Genomic DNA, 27,044 nt, shown 5'->3' on the forward strand with positions numbered 1-27,044 from the left:
GTTTAAAATCTTTACCCCAGAGGGCGGCCTGGTAAGACAGTGTACGTTCGTGATATCTTTTAAACTTACATCCCTTCACTGAAGGGTAAACGAAAAGAGCGTGAGCTTTCGCGGGAGTTTTTTTAGATTAACGACTGAGAATACCTCTAACAGGTATGAGGGTGCTTGATTCTGTAATAAATGTAATGTAATTTATTTCTTATATACCGCTACATCCGTTAGGTTCTAAGCGGTTTACAGAAAATATACATTAAGATTAGAAATAAGAAAGGTACTTGAAAAATTCCCTTACTGTCCCGAAGGCTCACAATCTAACTAAAGTACCTGGAGGGTAATAGAGAAGTGAAAAGTAGAGTTAGAGGAAAAATAAAAATAAAATAAACATTTTAACAAGACAGCATTGATCTAAATACTTTGGAAGGTAGAAGAGAGGAGAGAAAGGAATAGAAGCAGAAGGGGGAGCCGTTGAACAGTAGAATTCTGGAGAAATTTAAATGATAGAAATAGAACAAAACAAAGACAAAAGGCAAAACAATAGATAAGATTAAAGATAAATCTTAAGCTGGAAAGAAAAATAAAATAAAACTTTGTCTTCAATCCACGGTTTCAGCGTCAGTGATGAAGTGGAGCAAGTAAGCCAAGTTTGAAAATGATTCAGGCCTCCATAGGTAGCCAATGTAATAAAAGGGGATTTATTTATTTATTTCGATTTCTATCCCGTTCTCCCAGAAGCTCAGAATGGGTTACAAGTAGACATTCACAATTGTTTGAAAACAGATTAGTCATGACAACAAATAGGTTACAGTAGACAATAACAGAGCTTATTCTAGAGACCAGACTGGTCATAGCGAAGAGTACTAGGAGAAGTATATTGAGGAGGCAGTTTTTAATGGCCCAACTGGCGGAAGAGGAAGGTCTTTACTTCTCTGTGGAAGGTCATTAATGAGTCTAGTGACCTGATCTGTGTGGGTAGTCGGTTCCATAGCTGAGGTAGGAAATGGCTGTACGATCTTTTGTACGCCGTATTCATTCGGAGGGATCTCCCTGCAGGAATGCTGAGTTTTTGTTCTGCTTTGGAGTGGAGGGGGCAGTTAGGGGTGTATAGGCGTAGCTTGGATGCTATGTAGGCTGGGATTTTTTTTTTGGTAGAATCTCTTGTGTGTCATGACCAGGGCTTTGAAGATGCATCGCTTTTTGACTGGTAACCAGTGAGCTGCATAGAGTGCTGGAGTAATGGGGTCATGGTAGCTGAGGTTGTATAGGAGTCGAATTGCTGAGTTCTGGACTTTTTGGAGGCGTTTTAGATCTCTTGCAGCAATGCCATTGAATATATGATCATATTTTTTCAGACCGAAACTCTGTCTCACCGCTGTGTTCCATATGAGTCGTAATCTGGAAATATTATTTTTTACCCCCGCAAGATAAACTATATTACAGTAATCTAGGTGTCCCAATACCAGTGATTGGATCAGCAGCTTAAATGCAGTGCTATCAAAATAAGCTTTAACTGTCTGCAATTTCCATAAAGCGTGGAAATCCTTGAGGATTACCGTATCAACTTGTTTCTGCATAGTCAAATTCTGATCCAATGTAACTCCCAATATTTTTAATCGAATTGTAATCGTGTCCTCATTAGAATTTTGACGGGGCGAAGCAAAAAAAAAATTTTGTTTTTTCCTGAATTCAGTTTTAATCTGAATTCTAGCATCCAGCCTTCAATTAATTCAATCACTTCAGTAATTGTATGAGCAATGTTGGAAAGTAAAGAAGGGCGTGGAATTATAACTGCAATGTCAACTACTACCAACTTTTGCTGAGATGATCAAAGTTCTCACACTGACTGGTACAGCTTTGTTAGCCAACCAAGTTCAGAAAAAGACTTATCATGCATTTAACAAACATACAGAAACATTTAGGGGTCCTTTTACTAAGATGCAGTGGAAAGTGGCCTTAGCATGCCCTTATGAGAAAATTATGTTTTTCTATACCCAAATGTTTTCCTTATGATCATTTGTATCTTATTATCCTATTTTCTGCATCCGTGATATCATGCTTGTAAAATCTGTTAAACTTCAATAAAAAAAAAAAGTAAAAATAAATACAATTATAAAAAACCATTAACAGGGCAATTCTATATATGGTGTCAAATGTTAGGTGCTACTTCTGCACTGAATGTTCAGTGTGGAAAAGTGTTCTAACGGATGGAAGGTGCAAAATGGGGCAGAAATGGCAGATCCTCGTGAAAACACATCTAACCCCCCTCTTTTACTAAAGTGCGCTAATCGAATTAGTGCACGCTAAAGGATGGCCACCAGAATGGTCTCAGGGCTTAAAGGTCTCTCGTACGAAGCAAGATTAAACAATTTGCAGCTCTACACTCTCGAGGAACGCAGGGAGAGGGGAGACATGATTGAGACGTTTAAATACGTCACCGGACGTATAGAAGTGGAAGATAACATTTTCCTTCTAAGAGGCCCCTCAACCACAAGGGGGCACCCGCTCAAACTCAAGGGCGGGAAATTTCACGGCGACACCAAGAAGTATTTCTTCACGGAGCGAGTGATTGATCAATGGAACAAGCTTCCAGTACAGGTAATCGAGGCCAGCAGCGTACCAGATTTTAAGAATAAATGGGACGCCCATGTGGGATCCCTAAGTGGGTCAGGGTAAAACATTGGCTAATATTAAGGGGAGGGTCTATAGAGTGGGCAGACTTGATGGGCCTTGGCCCTTTTCTGCCGTCATCTTTCTATGTTTCTATGTTTCTAAATGCTAACTTGTCCACAGACTAACATGCATGCGTTAGCGTTTAGTGCGTGCTAATTCGATTAGCGCACCTTAGTAAAAGAGGGGGGGGTAAGTGTTTCCGTGTGGATCTGCAAAGGGGGCAGGGCCAAGGGAGAGGCATGGGCGGGTCAGGAGCATGCCCTTAAAATGCACACAGTGTTATAGAATAGTGCGGATCCGCGCCCAAATTATGCACTAGGATTAGATTGTAAACTCTGTTTAGCAGGGATTTTGTCTCACATGTTTAATGTACTGCGCTGCATATGTCTGGCAGGGATAACCAATGGGTCAATAGCCACACCGCCACCATCAATACCACTATAAGACGAATTACTCTTAAATTACCCAAATAGTGAAAAACGAGGCATTTCATTGGCTTACAGTAGGCGATGAAAACAAGATGTTATTGTGACCCACTGGGAATCATCTCTCAAAACTAATGAGACAATGATCAGATCAGGGAAAGTTAAATTTACTAACACTCTCGCAATGACTTCCAGATGAGCCATCATTTAGGTTCATGTTTATTGGCATTTGATAAGATTGCCCTTAATTACAAAGCAAATCAGGGTGATTTACAATAAAAAAAAAAAACTACGGTAATCAGAAAAGAACTTAATAAAATAAAGGAAAGATGCCAAATAGTCCAGAGAAACATTGGCTGCAGGCATTCCTGAGTGCAGACATAAGAGCATAAGAATTGCCATACTGGGACAGAGCAAAGGTCCATCAAGCCCAGTATAGCTGTTTCCAACAGTAGTCAACCCAGGTCCCAAGTACCTTGCTTGTATCTCTTGTCCCAGTTAGGTCCCAAATGAGGGGGCGGGGGGGAAGGGGGGAATCTGTACACTGCTTTTTCTGTGTGGTTTACACAAAGTGATTTACATATTTTAGAAAGCTGCAGTGGAAATAGAGGCAGCTGGTGTCACCACTAGGCCACTTTTCCACTCAATACAAGGGTAAAAAGATGCATTTTCAACTTAAGGCCTCTTCTATCAAACTGCGCTAGCAGTTTTTAGCACAGAGAGCCGCTCTGAATGGCCTGCGCTGCTCCCAACGCTCATTGAGTTCCTATGAGCGTCGGGAGCAGCGCGAGCCATTCAGCGCGGCTCACTGCAGTTTGATAGAAGAGGCCCTTAGTCTTAAATTTATAAGAGAATAACTCAGTTCGAACAGTGGCATAGTAAGGGGGGAGGAGACAGTCCGCCCCAGGCACCGTCTTGGTAGGGGCGCTGGCACCCATCCTTCTCTCTGCCCCTCTGCTTCTTCCTGAACCCCCCTGCTGCACGTGTGCATCCCGTCCCTTCCCTTCCCTCCTACCTCTTTAATTTTCCCAGCTTGAGCCGTGTCACAAACTTAATGCCCACCTCAGTGTCGGCTCTCTCTGACGTCACTTCCGGGGCCTGCAACTTGGAAGTGACATCAGAGGGAGAGCCGACACGATGCGGGCGTTACGTTCGTGAAACTGTTCCCTCTGGGAAAATTAAAGAGGTAGGAGGGGAGGGAAGGGGCGCACATGGCTGGGGGGGGCGAGGTTGGGAAGGAGTGAGGGGCGGAGAAGAGAGTGGGAGAAGGGCGCTACTCACCCTCACTACGCCACTGAGTGCAAAGGGCCAAAAGAAGGGCATTCTATAAAAAGGGAAAGGGATTGGGACTTGTATACCGCCCTTTTTGTAGTATTACAGCCACACTCAAAGCAGTTTACATACAGGTACTTCAAGCAGGAGCTTAAAAGGAAAAAAAAAACCCACCTCTTCTCCTAGTCACTGTATTTCTAATATGGGTCAGTTTCAGGTTATTTTTTATTTGATAGATAGTGTTCCCCCCCCCTCCCGAATTTGCAGTCTGCGGTCCCGGTCATTCGCGGTATTTTCCAACTGCGAAGGGGAAGCAGAAGAGGGCAGTCGGAGCGCCAGCGAGTGAAGGAAGTCACTCGCGGTATGCTCTGACTGCCTCTTCCTGTACTAAAGTCGGGCCTCACCAATCAGGAGCTGCTTTGACACGCAGTTCCTGATTGGTGAGGCCCGACTTTAGTACAGGAAGAGGCGGTCGGAGCATACCGCGAGTGATTTCCTTCACTTGTCCGGCATTCTAGCTGCCCTCTCCTGCCTCTCCAGCCGCCCTCTCCTGCCTCCCCAGACGAAAAACCATATTCGCGGGGGTTCCTGGAACGGAACCCCTGCGAATATCGGGGAAGTACTGTACCACTAAAGGTACTCACCATCATAGCAATTTACAACAGCAATAAAGGAGTCTTACCCCCTCTTTTACTAAGGTGCACTAACCGATTAGCGCACGCTAAACGCTAACACATCCACAGACTAACATGCACGCGATAGTATTTAGCTAATCGGTTAGCGCACCTTAGTAAAAGAGAGCCTTAGTAGGAAAGGAACTACAATGTATACGTAGGATAGGCATAGAGGAGATAGAAAAGTTGTAGACTAGGGAGGGAAAAGAGAGTAGAAAGGATGAGAGGTGCCCGGGGGTGGCGCCACTCCCCCGCCCTCTTCTCCGCCCACCCACCTCCACATGCTCCTTCCCCACCCCCTCCTGCAGGTCGGGGGTCACTGCTCATGCCAGGAACGATCCAGAGGTGTGGGAGGAGGGGGGAAGGAGGAAGGGAAACGGCACACGCTTGGAAAAAGGGGACAGGGTCTCAGACATCATATATTGAGCCCATATATTTGGCTAAAATATGCCCTCAAGGGGCTGGGAATGACCAAATGGTGGTCGTTCAAAGATCACAATAACAAAATCGGAACATAAGGGATTGTAATGGAAGCTAAATAATCTAGGATTCCAGTAATAGCCAGCTTAGCCAGTCAACATATGAACCTTAAATTGTATTTGGCACTCAACAGGTAACCAATGTAACTTGTTTGATTGTATATTTAATTCTCACCCGCCCTTATCCAGGGCGAGTTACATATTAACATACAAAATAAAAGATTTACATTTATTGTGCAAAACACTTCAGAGACACACTATAACAAATTACATACTTACATATCACACCAAATTACATATAACATACACGTCGCATCAACGACAAATTTCATTTAAGGCCAATACTGGCCAAACCCACACATATATCAAAATATAAAATTCCATAATAACAGACATCAATAAGCCAAATAAAAGAAACCAGACCATCGAACACCTCATCACTCAAGAGCTTTAGCTTGCTGAATGAGCACTCTGCAGAGGCGACAGTGGCAGGAATTGTCAACGGAATACGTAGACCAACGTTGGCCTTCTACTGCTTCACGCTCGCTCAGCGCTTCGCAATCTTGTATGCGAAAGTTCTCGCGCCTTTCTTTGTCTTAGTTTGTAAGGATGTCTCCTTCTCGAGACAATGACATGTTTCGGTTTTTGTGATGTTTCGTGGGCTTCATTGGACCCCCCTTGAGCTTCATAGACTCTGAAGCGATGTGCCGGCTGCACCCCTCCCCCCCCCCCTCTCCTCATGCCTGAGTACAGCCTGCATTTCAAAGACACCAGGAAGGTCTATCCTGTGAGAAACTGCCCGCAAACGCTCCTACAGCCACTTCATCCCCCAACTCTGGAACCAACTCCCCCCGCAAATCAGATTACAGAACTCATTGATGACCTTCCGGAAAGCTGTAAAGACCTTCCTCTTCAACTAAAATTCCAACTGCAATCAACCCTCACCACCCTCTAAAATTCCCCCTTCCTCCTGCACCCACTTCTCCATTCTTAATCTATACTTAAGTTGCTGCATAGTCTTTGTACTGTCCAAATGTATTCCACTGTGAATATTTGCTTGTAACCCGTTCTGAGCCACTGGGAGGATGGGATAGAAATCGAATTAAATAAATAAATAAGTGGCCTGCCATTAGGATCATCTTTCTTTGATACCTGTGCCAGGGGTTCCCAAACCCCCACTTTAGCCTGCCTTTAATATGAAGTGGCCCAAACCTCATTATTACAGGGCCTTTTGTTCTCTACGCTACAGAAGAGCTAAAATTGGATGGGCTGCTGCAGTGATATAAACAAGTCAGATAAGGTAAATCAGAGCTTGCCACACAAGCATGCATATTACATTTTTGTTGATTTTGTTTGTTTTGGTTTTGCATGCGCTGTAAATAGTTTAAGCCTTTAAGCCTAATACCACAAACTTAATGCTTTCCAGCCTAGCTTTGAAGTCCAAATTCTTTTGAGAAGTTCCAGGCGCAGAGTCTGTGAAGGTCATTATTCTTGCTCGCCAATAGGAGAGGAACATTAGGTCTTTGTTTCCCCCTTGGTAAGTAGCCACAGCGCTTTTTCCTCGGTATTTCTGAACATTGTCTTACGGACCTCCTAAATCATTTGCAACTCTGTTGCTTTGTCCTTTTTTTTTTTATGTGGAGGCAGGTTCCTGTATGTCGAAAACAAAATTCAGTTTGTGAGAAAGTGGCTCAGCTATGTAGATTGGTTACAGTTCTTGGGTAAAAGCAACCGATGCACAGGATATAATTTATTCAACTCTGGTCATCCTGTGGGCACCTCTCCTGGGTTTTTTGCATGTGCATTTCAGTTTTGTTGGCTCCATCTGTGGAAATGGACAGAGCAGTCTTTGTCAAGGATACCTTTTGACGTGCAGTTTTCAAAGCCAGTGAAAAGAAGGGAATGCTCCATTGCCGCTGTGATTTTTTTTTTTTTTTTTGTAGGCAAGTTGGCTCTTTCTGACACATCTGCATTTGAGTAATGCTTCTTTCCTTTTGACCACATGGTGTGAGGCGTTTTTACAACATCTGGCACAGCAGGCATAAGCTGAGGAATGAACAGGGTTTCTTTTGTGCAGACTGTCCTGAATTGAGAAGATTTAGGCACAGCCAGGGAAGACATGTTTTTGGGGAGGTTTTATATGTGTTTTGGAGTGATCACATGGATAGAAAGCTTGCAAGTCTGAAGGTTGAACTGACACATCTGTATTTACGCAGCTGGCTAAACTTGGTCATAGTGTGCAAGACAGAGGATTCCCTTGAATGATGGGTCATGCGAATGTAAGGGCACAAATTTGGCATCATTTCTTTTGTAGAGTTAGTAAGAAATATGATATACCCTGTTTCCCTGAAATTAAGACCTACCCTGAAAATAAACCCTAGCACAGTGGTCTCAAACTCGCAGCCCGGGGACCACATGCGGCCCACTAGGTACTGTTTTGAAGCCCTCGGTATGTTTATCATAATCACAAAAGTAAAATAAAACAGTTTCTTGATCATATGACTCTTTTGCTATAAATTACAATATTATTATTAAGACTTAGCCAAAAGGAAAGATTTATAAATTATAAAGAGTTTTACCTCATGCAAAATTGTCATTTCTTTAATAAGACATTAACTATTTTTCCTGAGGCCCCCCTAAGTACCTACAAATCAAAAATGTGGCCCTGCAAAGGGTTTGAATTTGAGACCACTGCCCTAGCATGATTTTCAGGGTAGGTCCTAATATAAACCCTACCCCAAAAATAAGCCCTAGTTAAGATCCCTCCCTCCCATCCCTTTGTACACCAGAACACCACCGACTGCCTCAAAACCAATGGCAGCACTCTGAACGGGCTGCTTTGCGGCCTTCCCCGCCGGGGCCTTCCCTCTGCCGTATCACTGATGATGTCATCAGTGATGTTGGTGGTGTTTTGGTGCACAAAGGGATGGGAGCAATAGGAATAACATGGCAAGTGTCAAGGGTAGATACCGTTTCCCCCCAAAATAAGACATTCTCTGAAAATAAGCCCTAGTGCGTTTTTTGGAGCACAAATTAATAAGACCCTCTCTTATTTTCAGGGAAATACGGTACTTCATCCAAAAGCGGACAAGTTTATAACAAGGCACCTATATAAATATCAAAAGCCCCCCACAACTATTGTATTCCTATGCTATAAAGGTAACATATGGCAATATAATTTATTTATTTAATTCGGTTTCTATCCCGTTGTCCCCAAAGAGCTCAGAATGGGTTACAGGTAAGCCTTTATAAAACATGATCCCAGAACACTAACATAGTAATACATGAAGGACTAGATTCAGTATGTGTTACTCAAAAAATGACAGTGACCCCCCTCCCCCCCCAAAAAAAAAATACAGGGTGCTATGCTATTATTGACACTTTAGGCTGGGCAGAAAAGAAAACAAGTGGGAATGATGAGATGTTTCCCAACTGGATCTTTATTACAACAAAAGAATTCAGTATTGTGATATCAGTAAGACTCAACGCTGCAGGCGTTTCAGTACTAAAAACGTACCTACTTCAGGAGTCTGTAATAAACCAAACAGTAACACTTATTTAAAAGTTAACATATATAGAGGCAAAAAAAAATAAATAGTAAACACCTCATTTAAAAAAAACAACAACAAAAAAACAACCAAAAATCAAATCAAACATCATAAGTAAAAATACCTGCTATATATATGTGGCAACATTGTGTCGCTCTTTGTGGTTTTACTTTGAGTTCAGCATCATTTATATAATAGCACAGGTGCAAATCCCCAGTATTCAATAGCCCGGCGCACAATTTTAGTGAACTCCCCTCCCCTCTCCACTGAGTTGCATTCTATAAGACCTGCACATGGTTCTTTATAGACTATCACGTAGCAAGATGCACATGCGAATCCAACTTGCTGCCAATTAACACTGATAATTGATTGTTAGCTCCCATACCTATGCACCGGAGCTATGAGAGAGAGCTAAGCGTTTTCATTGGCTCTCTCCCATGCTTCTATCATTGGCTAAAAAAAACCCCTTTGAATAGCACACATTTTAAGGCTCAAATACACTGATCACAAATACTGTATACTGATCAATTTTTCAGCAATATCTCAGCAAAATTAAATATCTATTATACAATGAAAAGCAGGCTTAGCTTATCTTGGAGGTGTGATGCTCCACTGAGTACTGCTGTTTGCTCTGTGTCTCTTGCCACTCTAGAGCCCTGATGAAAAGATTTATTTAATTGTGAAATGTTGGCCATCTTCTAAGGGCTCCTTTTACAAAGGTACGTTAAGGCCTTAACGCGCTTAATAGCGTGTGCTAGCCGCTACCGCCTCCTTTTAAGCAGGCGGTAGATTTTTGGGTAGCGCACGCTATAGTGCACACTAATACGGGTGCGTGCGCTATAAACGCTAGCGCACCTTTGTAAAAGGAGCCCTAAGTTTCAGTCTGTACAAAGACGGAAAGTGAGCTGATACAGAGACATGGAGCAAACGCTTAGCTCTCTCTCATAGCTCCGGTGCATAGGAATGCCCTGTGGCTTCGGGGGAATTTTTTCCCCTTTTTAAAGAAGTTCATCTAAATTATTCATTGACATTGAGGCTTGCAATGATTCACATAGCACCCAGCTCATATTTAATTGGAGTTTTGGCGAGATTTATTGGGTGCATAAATATTAGGGCCTGTGTTATTACCATTGCTCCCTTTGGGCCTGATTCTCTTTAGGCAGGCGATCTTGGCGGACGCCTAAGAGGTGGATACTGATCGCATGTCGATCACACATCAGCATCCTGAAGAGAATTGTGTTTGTATCATTGAACATTCGCTTTAAATGGAGGTCAGCCATATAAGGGCAATTTTGCTATTTATTTAATTATATACCACTTATATCCTAAGTGGTTTACATTCAGGTATCATATTTTCTTCTTCCGGTGGGCTCAAACTCTATCTAGTGGGGAAATGAGGGGATTAAGTGACTTGCCCAGGGTCACAAGGAGCAGCTATATTTTGAAGATTTGCTGCACAAATAAGGGAAACTTTCTACATGGTGCCTATGTCAAATGCCAAAACTGCATCTGTTTTAATCCTTTTTTTTTTTTTTTTTTTTTTTAAATAAAGGCAACAAAACCTGTGTGCCTTTTATAAAGTAGACAATAGTACAGAAATTCTCACATGCAAATATCTACCTGCCCCTGAGATGAGATATCTCTTCCAGGCGGTGGCGTAGTGAGGATGAGTGACGCCTGGGATGGTGGCGCCCCTCCCCGCCCTCTTCTCTTCCCCCTCGCTCCTTCCCCCCCTTCCCCCCGCAGCATGCACGTGCCACCCTTCCCTTCCCCTGTACCTTTTTTAATTTTCCATGCATGAGTGACATTACGAACTTGTTTCCCATGTCGTGTCGTTCATCCCTCCGACGTCACTTCCTAGGCGTAGGGCCTGGAAATGTTGTCAGAGGGAGGCGGCACCGACAAGAGGTATGGGGGAAGGGGAGCATGTGCGCAGCAGGGGGGGCGGAGAGGATGACGGGTGCCGGCACTGTGTCTGGGGCTGACCGCCCCTCCCCCGTTACTATGCCACTGCTCCCAGGTTGTTTATTGATACTCCTAATTTAAATCCAGCACTGAAAAATAATGCACAATATAAATATAAACTACTTTTAAAATAGAAGCCAAAGCAAACAAAATAGATTCAAACACATCATTATGTACTAGTCAGCCTGCTATACTAGAAGAAAAATGCATTTGCTCACGTAGGATATCCATTAACATTGGTTGCATTAACCCTGTATGAGGTTTTCTGCCAATCCAAATGAATACACTTGAAAAGACAGACAAATGTTTCAGGGCAGCAACATCTCTGGTACCATGGTTTAGGGCTGAAGGCTGAGAGTGTGTTTTTTCTTTTTCTTTTAAGCTATGGTCAATTCCCAGATGCATCGTGTTTCTCCCAAACCATGGGACTGTTGACATTTGCCATGAGCTGTGGGTGGAAGGGCACTCTCCTCTATGTTTGACACCCGGTCCTTTCCCTGCAGGATGGATATTTACAGCTTTCTTTTGTATGGAAACGTACAATGGAGGAGAAAGGTCAACATCCTTTTTGGTTTCCTAGACCATTTGTGGAGGCTGTAATCATAGTTTACAGCAGGATCTTCATCTCTTGTGGATTTTCCTTTCCTGTAATAAAACTATTTTACTCTCTAGAACAGAGCACTCAACCCTCTGCTGGGGGCACACCTAGCCAATTGGATTTTCAGGATTACCACAACCAATATGCGTGCGATAAAGTTGCATCTGCTGGAAGCCCTCTGTATGCAAATCTGGCTCATTCGGAATTCTGACCTGATCTCTGACCTGGGATGATTGTTTAATGTTTTAGATCAGGTTCCCAACCCTGTCCTGAAGGACCACCAGCCAGTCAGGTTTTCAGGCTAGCCCTAATGAATATGCATGACGGAGATTTGCATGCAATGAAGATGATAGGAATGCAGATCTGCCCCATGCATATTCATTAGGGCTGTCCCGAAAACCTGACTGGCTGGTGGTCCTCCAGGACAAGGTTGGGGACCACTGCTGTAGATGATCTGTGAATTAATGTCTTTTAGATTTTTTGTATGTTTGTGCATTATGATTGTGAAGGTTTTCATTGGAATTTGCCTCGGATTACAGCGGAATAATATTAATAAAATCTAGACTATAAGGAGCCGTCTATTTTTTGGGCATCAGGAATGTGCATACAGAGCAGTGTTCCAGTCATTTACATACATAAGTGATTTCTTATAGGATTACGGATAGCAGGATGGTGAATATGCCAATAGGAAATGCACATGGGTAGAGGTTGGGTACAGCATGGTTGGCGTATGCAAATACACGTGTAAGTGCAGTGTTCTATAATTTAGCGTATTCTGGCTAACATCTAGCCAATAAATGTACAGTAAGAGTACATAGAGTACAGTAAGAGTACATAGACACCTACTTTTCCTTATAGAATAGGCTTGAAATAACATAGTATTTTTTTTTTTTAAACATGAGGAAAACCTCATGTTATAATGTATAAAATGTCACATTCATATCTAGTAACACAAATAAGACATCCTTCCCTCTTATCCAGTGTAATTATTACATTATCTGAAATCATTGTTAAAGCTCATTCTGTTCCATCCTTTTCTATTGCCCTCTTATTAAATTTAAATCAGCTATTAAACATGTTTAAAAAAAATAACATAGTAAATGATATCAGATAAAAACCCAAAAGGTGCACCCAGTCTGCCCTATAATTACATGCATTACAATTTCATGATTAAAGTGTCTTTTTTCTTTGCTATTTCTGGGCCGTCAAAGCTCACTCTAGCCTATCCAAAACCATCTCATTGTTTGTGGGATTCAGACCGTAAAAGTCTGCCCAGCACCGTCCTCGTGTTCCAAATTGCTGGGGCTTCCATCGAAGCCCTCCCACTCTCAGCCTACACCTAAATAGATTCCTCTTATCCTAGGCACCCTGTTACAGAATTACCCTCCACATGTCTAATTCTGGAGTTTGTATTCTAAAAGAATATAAGCAAACAATCCAGAGTCTGACCCACAAACCCTATAAACCAGCGGTCTCAAAGTCCCTCCTTGAGGGCCGCAATCCAGTCGAGTTTTCAGGATTTCCCCAATGAATATGCATGAGATCTATGTGCATGCATTGCTTTCAATGCCTATTCATTGGGGAAATCCTGAAAACCCGACTGGATTGCAGCCCTCAAGGAGGGACTTTGAGATCCCTGCTATAAACTAAACATAAGGGTGAATGTATACATCCTAAAAGTGTATAGGAAACTCATTCATACAGTGTTCTTCTTGAGGGGAGAGAGGGTTCTCCTGGGCTTCTAAAAATTAACTTCAGTGTCTTCTACCAATCAAAAATAAATGTTCACAGTCCAAAAACGCCACATCACAGAAGTACAAATATCCCGCACTTAGTTCCTCTTCAATTTTCTTCTGGATTTCCTAATCTTCATAGATCTATTCATGGATGTGCATGGACTGGGCAGCGGGGTTCCCTCCTCCTAAAGCTTCACTCTGTGTATATGGGCAAAATGTTTTTAATATGCACTACTGTTGAAGTCAGAAGAGAGTGTGACAGCTGTTCCACCTCTCTAGGACTCTCTATGATTTGCTTGAAGACCTTTACTTTCCTTCTTTCAATATGGCAGAAAAGACAAGCAGGCTTGATGATTAACTTGCTTCAGGAACTTATCCGTTCCATGGGACCAGGGATACTCTTCTCTGTCCTCTCAACCTTCTCCCCTTCCACCTTGGAAGCTGAATGGATTATACACACAGAATGGACTTTCTTTTTTTCTGTCCTTCAAGAAGGAAGGAAAAAGACCTTTAAATTCAGGGAACCAAAATTTGCCCCTTCCTCTCTGAGCACACTACCCGGACCCTTGTCCACACTCGCATAATCTCACAGATTACTGCAATCTACTTCTAGCTCAGGGGTTTCAAAGAGATCTATGTTCATGCACTGCTTTCAATGCATATTCATTGGGGAAGTCCTGAAAACCTGACTGGATTGTGGCCCTCAAGGAGGGACTTTGAGATCCCTGTTCCAGCTGGTCTCCTGATGTGCTGCCTCTCCTCCCTGCAATCTGTGCAAAACTCTGCTGCATGACTCATCTACCATCCTCGCTACACTCATATCACCCCTCTTCTTAAATCACTTCACTGGCTCCCTATCTGTCTTTGCATACAATTCAAGCTCCTAATGCTGACCTACAAGTGTGTTCATTCTACTGCCCCTCAATACCTCTCCTCTCTTCTATCTCCTTTTACACCTCCTAGTGAACTCTGTTCCTCAGATCAGCTGCTCTTAGCTGTACCCTTCTCCTCCATTGCCAATTCCAGGCTTTGTTCCTTCTAGCCGCCCCATATACCTGGAATAAACTACCTCATTTTGTCCACCATGCCCCTTCCATTACCTTGTTTAAAAGTAGACTAAAAACCCACCTTTTTGATGTAGCTTTAAATCCATAACCCTACACCATACTGCCCTAGCCAGCAGATTAACCATTCCTCTTATAAACCATTCCTCCTATAAACCTAACCGGCGCTGAATATCGACATAGCGGTCAAAAATAAACCAGATATTCAATGCCGGTTGCTGGAAATGGCCTGGTATTGAAAATCCAGGCTCAGCTCTGACTGCGGGAGTCAGCCTGGCTAACATTTGCAGTCTGGATATCTGCCCCTTAGTATTCAACTGTCATGGAGGCGTACTCATGGGTGGTGCGTGGATAAGTCATGAGTGTTTCACCAAGTTAGACAGACAAACAGGAGATCATCTCGCCTTAGAGTTTAGGTAAACAACAAGAAGGCAAGGCAATATCCATTTTTAATCTTTTATTGAAAGTTTTATAATTACAAATAAATGTACATTATACCGTAAAAATGATACAATCATTAGCATAGATGCAACCAGGGAACAACAAGCACCTATGTATAATGGATAAAAGAGAACAATTATATGAAGTCATAAGGAAGGAGACCCATTAGAGTTATTTATAATGCAATTATCAGAAGATAGTGAGTAAGTGAAGTTAATGTTTGGTATTACTAAACAGTTGGAACATATAGAACTTTATTAGAGAGAAGATATAAGATTATAAGATGTTACATCAAGCACTGGTTGTCGGGTAGACTGCAGAGGGTCGGAGTAAAGGGACAATATTCTGACTGGCGGGGAATCACGAGCGGTGTGCCACAGGGATCGGTGCTGGGACCGTTACTCTTCAACATATTTATCAATGACCTGGAAAAGGAGGCAAAGTGCGAGGTTATAAAATTTGCAGACGATACCAAACTGTGCGGCAGAGTTAGATCCAGGGAGAAGTGTGAGGACCTGCAAAGGGACCTGGACAAGCTGGAAGACTGGGCAAACAAATGGCAAATGCGCTTTAACGTGGAAAAATGCAAGGTCATGCATATAGGGAAAAAGAACCCGTTGTTCAACTACAAATTGGGGGGGGCATTGCTGGGAGACAGCAGTCTAGAGAGAGACTTGGGTGTGCTGGTGGATGCATCACTGAAGCCATCTGCGCAGTGCGCAGCAGCCTCGAAAAAAGCCAACAGGATGCTGGGCATCATAAAGAGGGGCATAACAACCAGGACGCGGGAAGTCATCATGCCATTGTATCGAGCGATGGTGCGTCCACATCTGGAATACTGCGTTCAATATTGGTCGCCGTACCTCAAGAAGGACATGGCAGTACTTGAGAGAGTCCAAAGGAGAGCAACGAAACTGGTAAGAGGGCTGGAACACTGCCCATACGCCGAGAGGTTGGATAGGCTGGGGCTCTTCTCTCTGGAAAAAAGGAGGCTCAGGGGAGATATGATAGAGACCTTCAGGATCATGAGGGGCATAGAGAGGGTGGATAGGGACAGATTCTTCAGACTGAAGGGGACAACAGGTACGAGGGGGCATTCGGAGAAACTGAAGGGAGATAGGTTCAAAACAAATGCAAGGAAGTTTTTTTTCACCCAAAGGGTCGTGGACACCTGGAATGCGCTACCGGAGGAAGTGATCAGGCAGAGTACGGTACAGGGATTCAAACAGGGATTGGACGGATTCCTGAGGGATAAAGGGATCGTGGGATACTGAGAGAGGTTCTGGGATGTAACACAGGTATAGAAAGCTAACACAGGTATAGAAAGCTAACCAGGTAATAAGTATAGAAACCCAACCAGGTCGTGCATGTGCAAGACCAGAGGGTTAGGACTTCGATGGGAAGATAGGACTCAATGGGAAACCAAGGTGGCAAAGGGGCCCCTTCTGGTGATTCAGACAGGTCGTGACCTGTTTGGGCCGCCGCGGGAGCGGACTGCTGGGCAGGATGGACCTATGGTCTGACCCAGCGGAGGCACTGCTTATGTTCTTATGTTCTTATGTACATGATCAAAATTTCATAAATTAAGGGGTCCTTTTACAAAAGCACAGTAGCGGTTTAATGCGCGAAATATCCTTTTTTTTTTTTTTTTTACAAGGTCACCTCCTGGGACAGGAGCTCAGCGGTGTCTTCCATATTCTATATTTGAGAAAAGACTCTGGAATATCATACATATGCGTCATTTACACATTCAGATTTCATTCATTTATTAGTGTTTTTAAACCACCTAAGTAAAAAATCTAAGGGGTCAATGTTCAGCCATTGGGCAGTGAGTGTTTTGCTCACTGCCAATGGATTATTCCCAGTGCTTCATTTCATTGGAAGTTATGATCTGTTAGATCATATTTTGCAGATTCTGGTTCAGTCTTTGATTCTCCCATTGTTAGATTATTATTATCAAACTTATCTTCTCTCAACTAAAGTTCTATATGTTCCAACTGTTTAGTAATAACAAACATTAACTTCACTTACTTACTATCTTCTGATAATTGCAATATAAATAACTCTAATGGGTCTCTTTCCTTATGGCTTCATATAATTGTTCTCTTTTATCCATTATATATAGGTGCTTGTTGTTCTCTGGTTGCATCTATGCTTGTACCATTTTTACAGGTATAATGTACATCTATTTGTAATTATATTACATTACATTACATTAGGGATTTCTATTCCGCCATTGCCTTGCGGGTCAAGACGGATTACAAAAGAGTTATGAACATTGGATTACAAAACGATATCTGGCTCAGGTGGTTAGAGAGGAAAAAAAAGGGAACTCCTTATTTCTAGGGAAGATAAGAGTAGAGCAAGTTGTTTCAGGGGGGGTCGAGGTGAATGTGGAAAGACAGAGGGAGACTTGTGGTGTTAAGACTTTTTCAGGGATTTCTTGAAGAGTATAGTCTTTATTTCTTTTCTGAATGTTTTGTAGTCAGGGGTAGTTATCAGAAGATTGGAGTTTTCAATAAAAGATTAAAAACGTATTTTGAAGATTCGGCTTTTCCAATTCTGGTTCAGTCTTTGATTCTCCCATTATTAGATTATTGTAATATCATATATCTAAATGACCAGTGTGAACTGTTAACTGATTCAAAATAAAGCTATCAGATTGATATTTAATTTACAAAATTTTGACTATGTGGGCGCTTGGAATTCTCTTCCTGAGGATGTTGTGGCGGAGACTACTCTTCAGGGTTTCAAGCACAAGTTGGATATACACCTTCTTGCAAATCATATTGAGGGATATGGTAATTTCAGGTTTTCATAATAGAGAACCTAAATGGGCCGCCGCGTGAGCGGATCGCCGGACTTGATGGACCTCGGTCTGATCCGGTGAAGGCATTTCTTATGTTCTTATGTTATAATGTTCAATTTCATTGGTTACCCATACAGGCTAGGATCATTTTTAAACTAGGATGTTTTTGTTATAAATTTCTTCATGGTCTTTTGCCTAGTTATTTGGTGGAACATTTTGTTTTAAATTCAGCAACCCGGAGTTTGAGAAGAGCCACTTGTTTTGTTTCGCCTCAGTGAAAGGTGCTACACAGAAGACATTTTTGAGATGTATGTTTTCTCATCAAATAGCTCAATAGGAGTCTGCGTTTCTCCCTCTGGTAAACAATGCATCTTCTTATTTAAATTCTAGGCACATGTTAAAAATGGTTTTATTTACTAAATTTCTGGGGAATCAGTAGTTGTATATTGATGTAGTACTGTACTTAATGATGCCAGATTTATATTTCTGCTGTTTTGGTACAGCTTGACTTTTGTAAGCTGCTGTGAACTGTTAGGGCTCAGCGGACTATAAATAAAGTTTTATGTTATGTTCAAAGCTGGGACCTAGTTGGGCTTCAGCTTTGAAAATCCAGAGGCTGTGGGTTACCGCTTAAAAAGAGGACAGACTTTTATGTGGTCCCATTTATGGGGTGAACCCGACTGCTTGAAGAGAAAGGGATTAGGGCTTGTAGACCGCCCTTTTGTACTTTTCCAACCACATTCAAAACAGTTTACATACAGGTACTTCAAGCATTTCCCCTATCTGTCCTGGTGGGCTCAAAATCTATCTAATGTACCTTGGGCAGTGAAGGGTTAATCACCCCTTTTACAAAACCGTAATGCGGCTTTTAGTCCAAACGTGGTGATAACAGCTCTGATGCTCTTGGTGCTAAAAACCGTGCTATGGTTTTGTAAAAAAAAAAAAAAAAGGGGGGGGGAGAGGTAAGTGACTTGTCCAGGGTCACAAGGAGTAGCGCAAGGTTTGAAGCCACAACCTCGGGGTGATGAGTCTGTAGCTCTAACCACTACACACTACTTAAAGGGTGAATATCAGCACTTAAGCAACCAAGTGCTGACTTTGCCACCCAGAAACTCCCTAACATTGCCAGTCTAGCACTAACCATGATATCACAGTTCTGTGATAATAAGTAGCTTCCCCTGATCAATATTCCTAAATTAAATAATGGTGTTTTGCAGGAACACTCATATTTTCCACAAATGGTACACATCTTACAAATTCTGCCAGTGGTACGTAACCTTATGATCACGACATCATAACCAGGTCATCACTCTCCTATGGAAGACAAACATATCTGAAAGTGTACAGAAATTTAAAGGTAACAAGTTCCAATAAATATTTGTCACTTACAGAAAACAGAGTGTGGTGCAGTGGTTAAAGCTACATCCTCAACACCCTGAGGTTGTAGGTTCAAAACCATGCTGCTCCTTGTGACCTTGGGCAAATCGTTTAGTCCCTCCATTGCCCCAGGTACATTACACAGATTGTGAACCTGCTGGGACAGACAGGGAAAAATGCTTAAGCACCTGAATAAATTCATGGAAACCGCTCTGAGTTCCCCTGGGAGAATGGTATAGAAAAAAAATTGAATAAACAAATAAAGTACATGAGTATCAGTAAGTCTAAAAGATTTCAGCCCTGCGCTAGAGAGCACAAAGTCCTAGCAGAACAATGATCCCTCAGAGTAATTGTTCAAGGCAATGGAAATTCAGCTTCAGTATTCTGTACATACTTGTAAGAAAAAGAATCTGCCCACTTCCCCAGCTCCACCCAAACCTCCCCCGTACCTTAAAAATAGATGACAGCAGGAGGGATGCCCAGTCCCTCCTGCTCTCCAGGCCCACCACTCCAAAATGGTGAGCCTTCTTCCCTTTCCCAGTGATCCTGGGATGCACAGGAAGGGGACTAAGGCCCTGATTGGCTTATATGCCTAAGGCCCCTCCCCTAGGAGGGGCCTTAGGCATCTGAGCCAATCAGGGCCATAGGATACAGAGGGAGGAGCCCTGATCATGATATCAGTTTCAGTTCACATTCCCAAATGTTTCCATGTTTTTTGATGTTTTGTTTGACAGACATTATATTAACCTAATGTGGACCAACTATATGTTTTCAAATCATTCTTTGCAGATCATAAATGTGTCGATATTCAGCACTGTTTGACTGACCCTCACATTAGAGCATCCATGTCTCAAAGCAAGTCAGTTTTTTTGGTGTTTCATGACATTAGTGCCTCAGTGTTATTCAATCCTTCGGCTAGTATTTTTGTGTTTGTGGTCTTGGCAGCATGAAGACATACACATTCACAACCACAAATCTCCTGCCATGCTAGCTATTTTTACGTGATTTTGTCCATTTCCAAGGAATTGTGTTCATATTATCCATAGGTCTACCTGTGGGATATATTCACTTCATACTGAAGGACATTTACCTGTTTATGACTGGAAGACAGCATTAGGTTGTTGATGTATTTTGGCAGAGTGAACCTACCACATCTCTGAAAGTTAGAGAACAAGCCCCTGATGAAATCCTACTTCCAAATCCTAATCAAAAGCATTGCTGTATTGCTAAAATGTTGTTTACACCTTCCAGCTGAGCTGGCTGCCGAATTTCAAAAGTGCCCAGAGTGCTCACATTCTAAATCAGTAGAGGCAATGCACCAGGCAGAATTAGTTTGGATGGCATTCCTTTCGGGTGTTGCCAACCCCTGAATTTGAAAATGTGCCGTTACTTTAGATTATCCTGGTTTCCTAAGATCTTTCTTTTTTTTTTTTCTTCTCGTAGACCACAGCCATGAATGAGCCGCAGTGTTACTACAACGAAACCATTGCCTTCTTTTACAACCGGAGTGAGAAATCCCTAGCCACAGAATGGAACACAGTCAGCAGGCTCGTGATGGGATTGGGAATTACCGTCTGCATCTTTATCATGCTGGCGAACCTATTGGTCATGGTGGCTATCTATGTCAACCGCCGTTTCCACTTCCCCATTTATTACCTAATGGCTAACTTAGCTGCTGCAGACTTCTTTGCTGGGCTGGCGTATTTTTACTTAATGTTCAACACAGGACCCAACACAAGGAGGCTGACTGTGAGCACCTGGCTACTACGTCAGGGCCTTATTGACACTAGCCTGACGGCATCAGTAGCCAACCTACTAGCCATCGCCATCGAGAGGCACATTACTGTCTTTCGCATGCAGCTCCACACGAGGATGAGCAACCGGAGGGTGGTAATAGTCATTGTTGTCATTTGGACTATGGCTATTGTGATGGGTGCAATACCAAGTGTGGGCTGGAACTGCATCTGTGACATCACGCACTGCTCCAACATGGCGCCTCTCTACAGCGACTCCTATTTGGTCTTTTGGGCCATTTTTAATTTGGTCACCTTTGTAGTCATGGTGGTCCTCTATGCTCACATCTTTGTCTATGTTCGGCAGAGGACTATGAGAATGTCTCGACATAGCTCTGGACCCCGTAGGAATCGGGACACCATGATGAGCCTTCTGAAGACTGTTGTCATTGTGCTCGGTGAGTAGCTCTTCGTAGATCACTTTTTTTTTTTTTACCTCTATTCATGGAATTAGAAACATAGAGAAACATAGAATATGACGGCAGAAAAGGGCCACTAGCCCAACAGGTCTGCCTACTCTAAGGACCCTCCCCCTTAAGCACTTCCACGAAGTGATCCCACATGCTTACCCCTTTTTTTCTTAAAATCGAGCACGTTGCTTGCCTTAATTACCTGTAGTGGAAGATCATTCCAACGATCAACCACCCTTTCAGTGAAGAAATACTTCCTAGTGTTGCTATGAAATCTCCCACCCCTGAGTTAAAGTCTAGTGAGAGTGCAGAGCTGTATATTCCTCCGGTTAAATGCCTGAGATTGGTGAGCTCTAGGACTAGCATGTTCTCTTGTTTAGGTCCTCAGGAATGAAATGGAATACCATTGTATATACCACAGCAGGGAGATTTGCACGATTTCAAGAAATTGCTGGAGACATTTGTTTTGCAGTATGAAATATGGGCACTGAGTTTTAGAGCTGGCTGCTGAATTGTTGATGTCATTTGGTATAATGTGTGTTGATGTCTTTAACTATTGTGAGTGCTTTATTGTGAGCCGCTCTGTTAAAAGTGGGTTATAAATTAATAAAACAAACAGGTAGTGGAGCGTTAGTAGAACTCTGGGCACAGTGGGAATGTGTGGCGCAGGGGTTAGAGCTACAGCCTCAGCACCTTGAGGTTGTGGGTTCAAATCCCTCACTGCTCCTTGTGACCCTGGGCAAGTCACTTAATCACCTCATTGCCCCAGGTACACTAGATAGAGTATGAGCCCACCGGGGCAGAAAAGGAAAGATGATAAAGTACCTGAATGTAAACCACTTAGGATGTAAGAGGTATATAAATAATAAAATAAATTCATGAAATGGGCATGCTGAGTTGTCCCAGGGAATCTCTCACTTCTACTCAGATTAGCCCTAGAATTCTCGTTTCCAGGTAAGGATTCTCCCGGCTCATGTACAGTCCTCTGTCCCTGCTAGTGAGCTCAGGGAGGGATTCTGCTGATCATAGGGAGCTGCCACCTTGGGAGTTACGAATTAGTACTGTGTTTTCGGCAGGGAAAATTTGATCGTCTCTAATTATTGGAAGTTTGGAAATTTGACAAAGAAGTCACGTCCTTTATTCTTTTTATATTTACACCCCCCTCTTTTACTAATGCGTAGCCCGGTCCTATGAGCGTCGGAGAAGTTGTCACCGCTGCCGGCGCTAAAAACCCGCACTACGCGTTTGTAAAGGATGGGGGGGAAAAAGGTTTGTTAATGTGTTAGTGGAACTCAGAAATTAGAAGAACTGGAAAAACTGGGACCGGTTAAACTATTGCTTCTAGTGGGAAACCTTATGCCAAACCTGTAGGTTTGAACGTATGAATTCAATGCATATGGGACATTATAAGAAGTTCAGGGAAATTTGCGACCCATTAACAAAATTTTGCAAGAAGTGAATATTAGTCTTACCCTTGATTTCTGAAAGAAAGTTATACACATCCAGGATGAGTAGGGGGAGGGGAATATGTACTTATCTTGTCATATGATTGTAATTTGATATGCCCTGATCATTTGTATTATCCTTTGATCTGTATGACTGTTTTAACACTCGGGACGGGGAGGGGGGGAGGGAGATATGTACGTACAATAACATGTGATGAATTTGAGTGCTGTTTATTCCGTTAACTGTATATGTTGCACTTTGTCTTGGCTTTAAAAATTAATACAGCTTTAAAAATGAAAAAGAAACTAGTTTTGTCAAAATACAATTTTCTAAAATACAGTCTTTTCAACAAAATAGTTTCAAAGCTACTGAATGCTTAGAGATACAATTTAAGAAGGCACCGAGAATGGGCTTTTTTGCAGCCCCACTGTCTTACAACCTTACTGCGCTGTTCTTTTCTTTTAAACACTTCTCTTCCCAACTTATGGTCAAACATATTTTATTGAGCATCAAGAAAAACAACAATCCAAAACAAGGGCAAAGATCAACAAGGCAGCTCGAAATTTCACGCCATAAGCCAACCAACCCACCCCACAACCACAACCCATTCCTCCCCCCATTCTTCCCAACTTATAGAAATCCAAAAACGTCTTTGATGAGGATTCATGCCGCGTCCTTTCAGTACCATGGAGGCCAACACTGTAGTCACTTGTTTGCCAGTGCCGCTAAAAGCCTTGCACTGTTTGCACATGCAGCAGCTCGATGCCATTCTCTCTGAGGACAGTGGCACACAAAAGCTCCTTCACAGACTGCTTGGCTGAAAGCAGGTTTCTTAAGATGAATGATTGTCTAATCGCTGAAAGGGACCTAAAATCCACTTGACATCATCACACAAACTTGCCAGGATATTGAACGCTGAGACTAAAGCAACGTGTGGAGCAGGTCTACTGTTTGTACATTATAATTTCTTCTTTATTTTTTTTCTACTAAAATATTTTGCATAGAAAAAAACCTTTAGGATTGCCCAAATTTATTTGCAGCATTCAAAATTAAAAAGAAACAGAGAGAAAACCCTGTGGCCAGAATTCTTTCTATATACCGTGAGCTTAGCTTGGAGGAGGGAAGAAAATTAGTTTGCACAAATGGCATTTGCTGGGTTTAGGTTTGACAGAAGATAAATGAGGCAGCAGTTTTGTGTGTTTCTCTTAATAGAAACTGCCTTCTAAATTCAGAGAGTTTTTACCAAGTTGTCCCTATTATAGTTTTATGTATCCTAAGCCTGGAGGAAAAGTCCATATCTGTTATTGAGAAAGAGATGGGGGGAAGCCACTGCTTACCCTGGATCGGTAGCATAGAATGTTGTTACTTGGGTTTTTGCCAGGAACTAGTGACCTGGATTGGCCACCACGAGAACAGGCTACTGGGCTTGATGGACCATTGGTCTGACCCAGTAAGGCTATTCTTATGTAATAACAGACTATGGATTTTTCCTCCAGAAAATTGACCAAACCTTTAACCAGCTACGCTATCTGCTCTTACCACAACCTCTTGCAATGCATTCCAGAGCTTAACTATTCTCTGAGTGAAAAAATATTTCCTCCTGTTGGTAAAAGTATTTCCCTATAAATTCATCGAGTGTCCCTTAGTCTTTGTCATTTTTGACAGAGTGAAAAATCGATCCACTTGTACCCATTCTACTCCACACAGGATTTTGTAGACTTCAATCATATCTGCCCTCAGCCCTAACCTTTATAGTCTTTCCTCATACGAGAGGGGTTCCATCCCCTTTATCATATCGGTTGCTCTTCTTTGAACCTTTTCTAGTGCCGCTATATCTTTCTTGAGATAAGGCGACCAGAATTGAACGCAATACTCCAGATGAGGTTGCACCATGGAGCGATACAGAAGCATTATAACAGTCTTAGTTTTGTTAACCATCCCTTTTAAAAATAATTCCTAGCATTTTGTTTGTTTTTTTGGCTGCCGCTGCACATTGGGTGGAAGGTTTCATCGTATTGTCTACAATGACACCTAGATCCTTTTCTTGGGCGCTAACACTCAAGGTGGCCCCTTGCATCTGGTAACTGTGATTTGGGATATTCTTCCCAATGTGCATCACTTTAAATTTGTCCACATTTAATTTCATCTGCCATTTGGACGCCCAGTCTTCCAATTTCCTAAGGTCTGCCCTCATTTTTTCACAATCTGCATGTGTTTTGTCAACTTTGAACAGTTTAGTGTTATGTAAACACCTCAAATATATGCATAATGCCCAAGAGGCAAGGATTTCAGGGAAGGAAGTTCTATACCAAAGGTCAGGGGTGCCCAACGCGTCGATCGCGATCGACCAGTAGCTCAGGAAGGCAACGCGAGTCGATCGCGGAGCCTATCCCGGGCTCTGTGATAGACTCGTGTTGCCGTCCTGATCTACGGGCCGATCAGCCTTCCTCTCCAGTTTTCTTTCTCCCTAGGGCCTTTTAGCTGGGCGATCCGCCCAGCTGTCATCTGCCGCTGCTGAACAAAAAACCGGGTCCTGCCTTCGCGGAAACAGAAAGTAGGCAGGACCCGGCAGGAAGAAGAACAAATGCTTGTCTCCCGCATTAGCCCGTAGCGAACGCTTGCTTCAGGGCTCTCAACATGTGCGTGCCGGCTTCTCTTCTCTTCCCTCCGAAACCGGAAGTTATGTCCGGGGGGGGGGGGAGGGGAGAAGGGAAGCTGGCGCGCACATGTTGAGAGCCCTGAAGCAAGCGTTCGCTACGGGCTAAGCGGGAGACAAGCATTTGTTCTTCTTCCTGCCGGGTCCTGCCTACTTTCTGTTTCCGCGAAGGCAGGACCCGGCAGCATTTCCCCTAATAGGTCGATCGCGATCTTGGGCTGATCAGCCTTCCTCTTCCCGATGGCAGAATTGACGTCAGGGAGAGGAATGCTGGTTGGCCGAAGCAGGGAGAGCTTGGGGCCTGTTATTGGTGGCGTTTGGGTCCTGGTCCCCGATGGCAATGGCAGTGGCAGTGGCTTGGGGGAGGGCAGGGAGAAAGAAAGAAAAAGGGCAGGCAGGGAGACAGAAGGAAAGAAGAGAAACAGAAAAAAATGAAAGGGAGGCAGAGAGAAAGAAAGGGCAGGGAAGAGGAAGGAAAAGTTGGGGGAAGAAATGAGGTCTGGAGGAGAAGAAGCATACAGGCTAAAAGAAGGGAAGAAAGATTGTATGCACAGTCAGAAGAAGAAAGTGCAACCAGAGACTCATGAAATCACCAGACAAGGTAGGGAAAATGATTTTATTTTAAATTTTGTGATCAAAATGTGTCTGAATTTATATCTGCTGTCTATATTTTACACTAAGGTCCCCTTTTACTAAACCGCAATAGAGGTTTTTAGCGCAGGGAGCCTAGGAGTGCGAGAGCAGCGCTGGGCATTCAGCGCAGCTCCCTGCACTAAAAACTGCTAACGTGGTTTAGTAAAAAGGGAGGGAGTATATTTGTCTATTTTTGTATGGTTGTTACTGAAGTGATAGTGCATAGAGTCATCTGCTTTGACCTCTTTGAAAACCCTGGAATAGGAATGATGATTAACATTTTCAATGCGTACAGTGTGCGTTGTGTTTTTTTAAAATTTTATTGTTGGTAGATCATTGTGACTTGGTCATTTAAAAAGTAGCTCGCAAGCCCAAAAAGTGTGGGCACCCCTGCCAAAGGTCATGAAGATATAAGGCTGGGTGAAGGCAAATTTCATATATATTTAAAAAAAAATAAAAATATATATATATATATTTTTTTGTTTTTGTTTTTTTTAAGAATTTCTTCACAGAAAGAGCCTTCCAGTGCAGATAATGGGAGAAATGTTGATTAAGAATTCAGGAAAGCACTAGATGAGCATAGAGGATGCTCAGTAAAAGAGGCATGTCAGAGATAAGCAGGGTGTGCAGAAGGAAAGGGAAAGGAGCAGATTAGTTGTTCCCTGTGGTTTTGTGTGCTATCCTCTCTCTCTAATGTGTATGTATATATATATCTATATACACACACACACACACACACACATATATATATACACACACACACACATATATATATGTATGTATATGTATGTATATATGTATGTATATGTATATACACAGTAGACTCTCTGTTAACCAAAACTCAATTAACCAGGACTCTCAAGCAACCAGAAAAAAATGTAAGAAATGCTCTAATACTTTAAATGAAAATTAAATCAATTTCTGGAAGAAATTTAAGTGTAAACTTGGTATGCTACACCTGAGTACACCCACGCTTTGCCTTCCACATGTCTGGTAGTCTGTCTGGAACAGTTTATGGTATGGCATAGTATGGGGTATAGTATTAATTAGG

General features: G+C 42.6%; 1 protein-coding gene across 3 annotated transcripts in view; it reads left to right on the forward strand.

Annotated features, from left to right (window-relative positions):
- LPAR1 (lysophosphatidic acid receptor 1) overlaps positions 1–27,044 on the forward strand; it is a 172,131-nt gene that overhangs the window by 64,273 nt on the left and 80,814 nt on the right. For 2 of the 3 annotated variants that reach the window (XM_033926410.1, XM_033926401.1), the window contains exon 2: positions 20,499–21,246. In XM_033926410.1, coding sequence (XP_033782301.1) covers positions 20,508–21,246 — 739 coding nt within the window. In that variant the 5' untranslated portion in view covers positions 20,499–20,507. Of the gene's footprint in view, positions 1–20,498; positions 21,247–27,044 lie in introns of those variants that run through there. The other variant, XM_033926419.1, reaches the window with a different exon arrangement.

The sequence above is a fragment of the Geotrypetes seraphini genome, chromosome 1 (assembly GCF_902459505.1).
Source record: "Geotrypetes seraphini chromosome 1, aGeoSer1.1, whole genome shotgun sequence".
Lineage (NCBI taxonomy): Eukaryota > Metazoa > Chordata > Amphibia > Gymnophiona > Dermophiidae > Geotrypetes > Geotrypetes seraphini.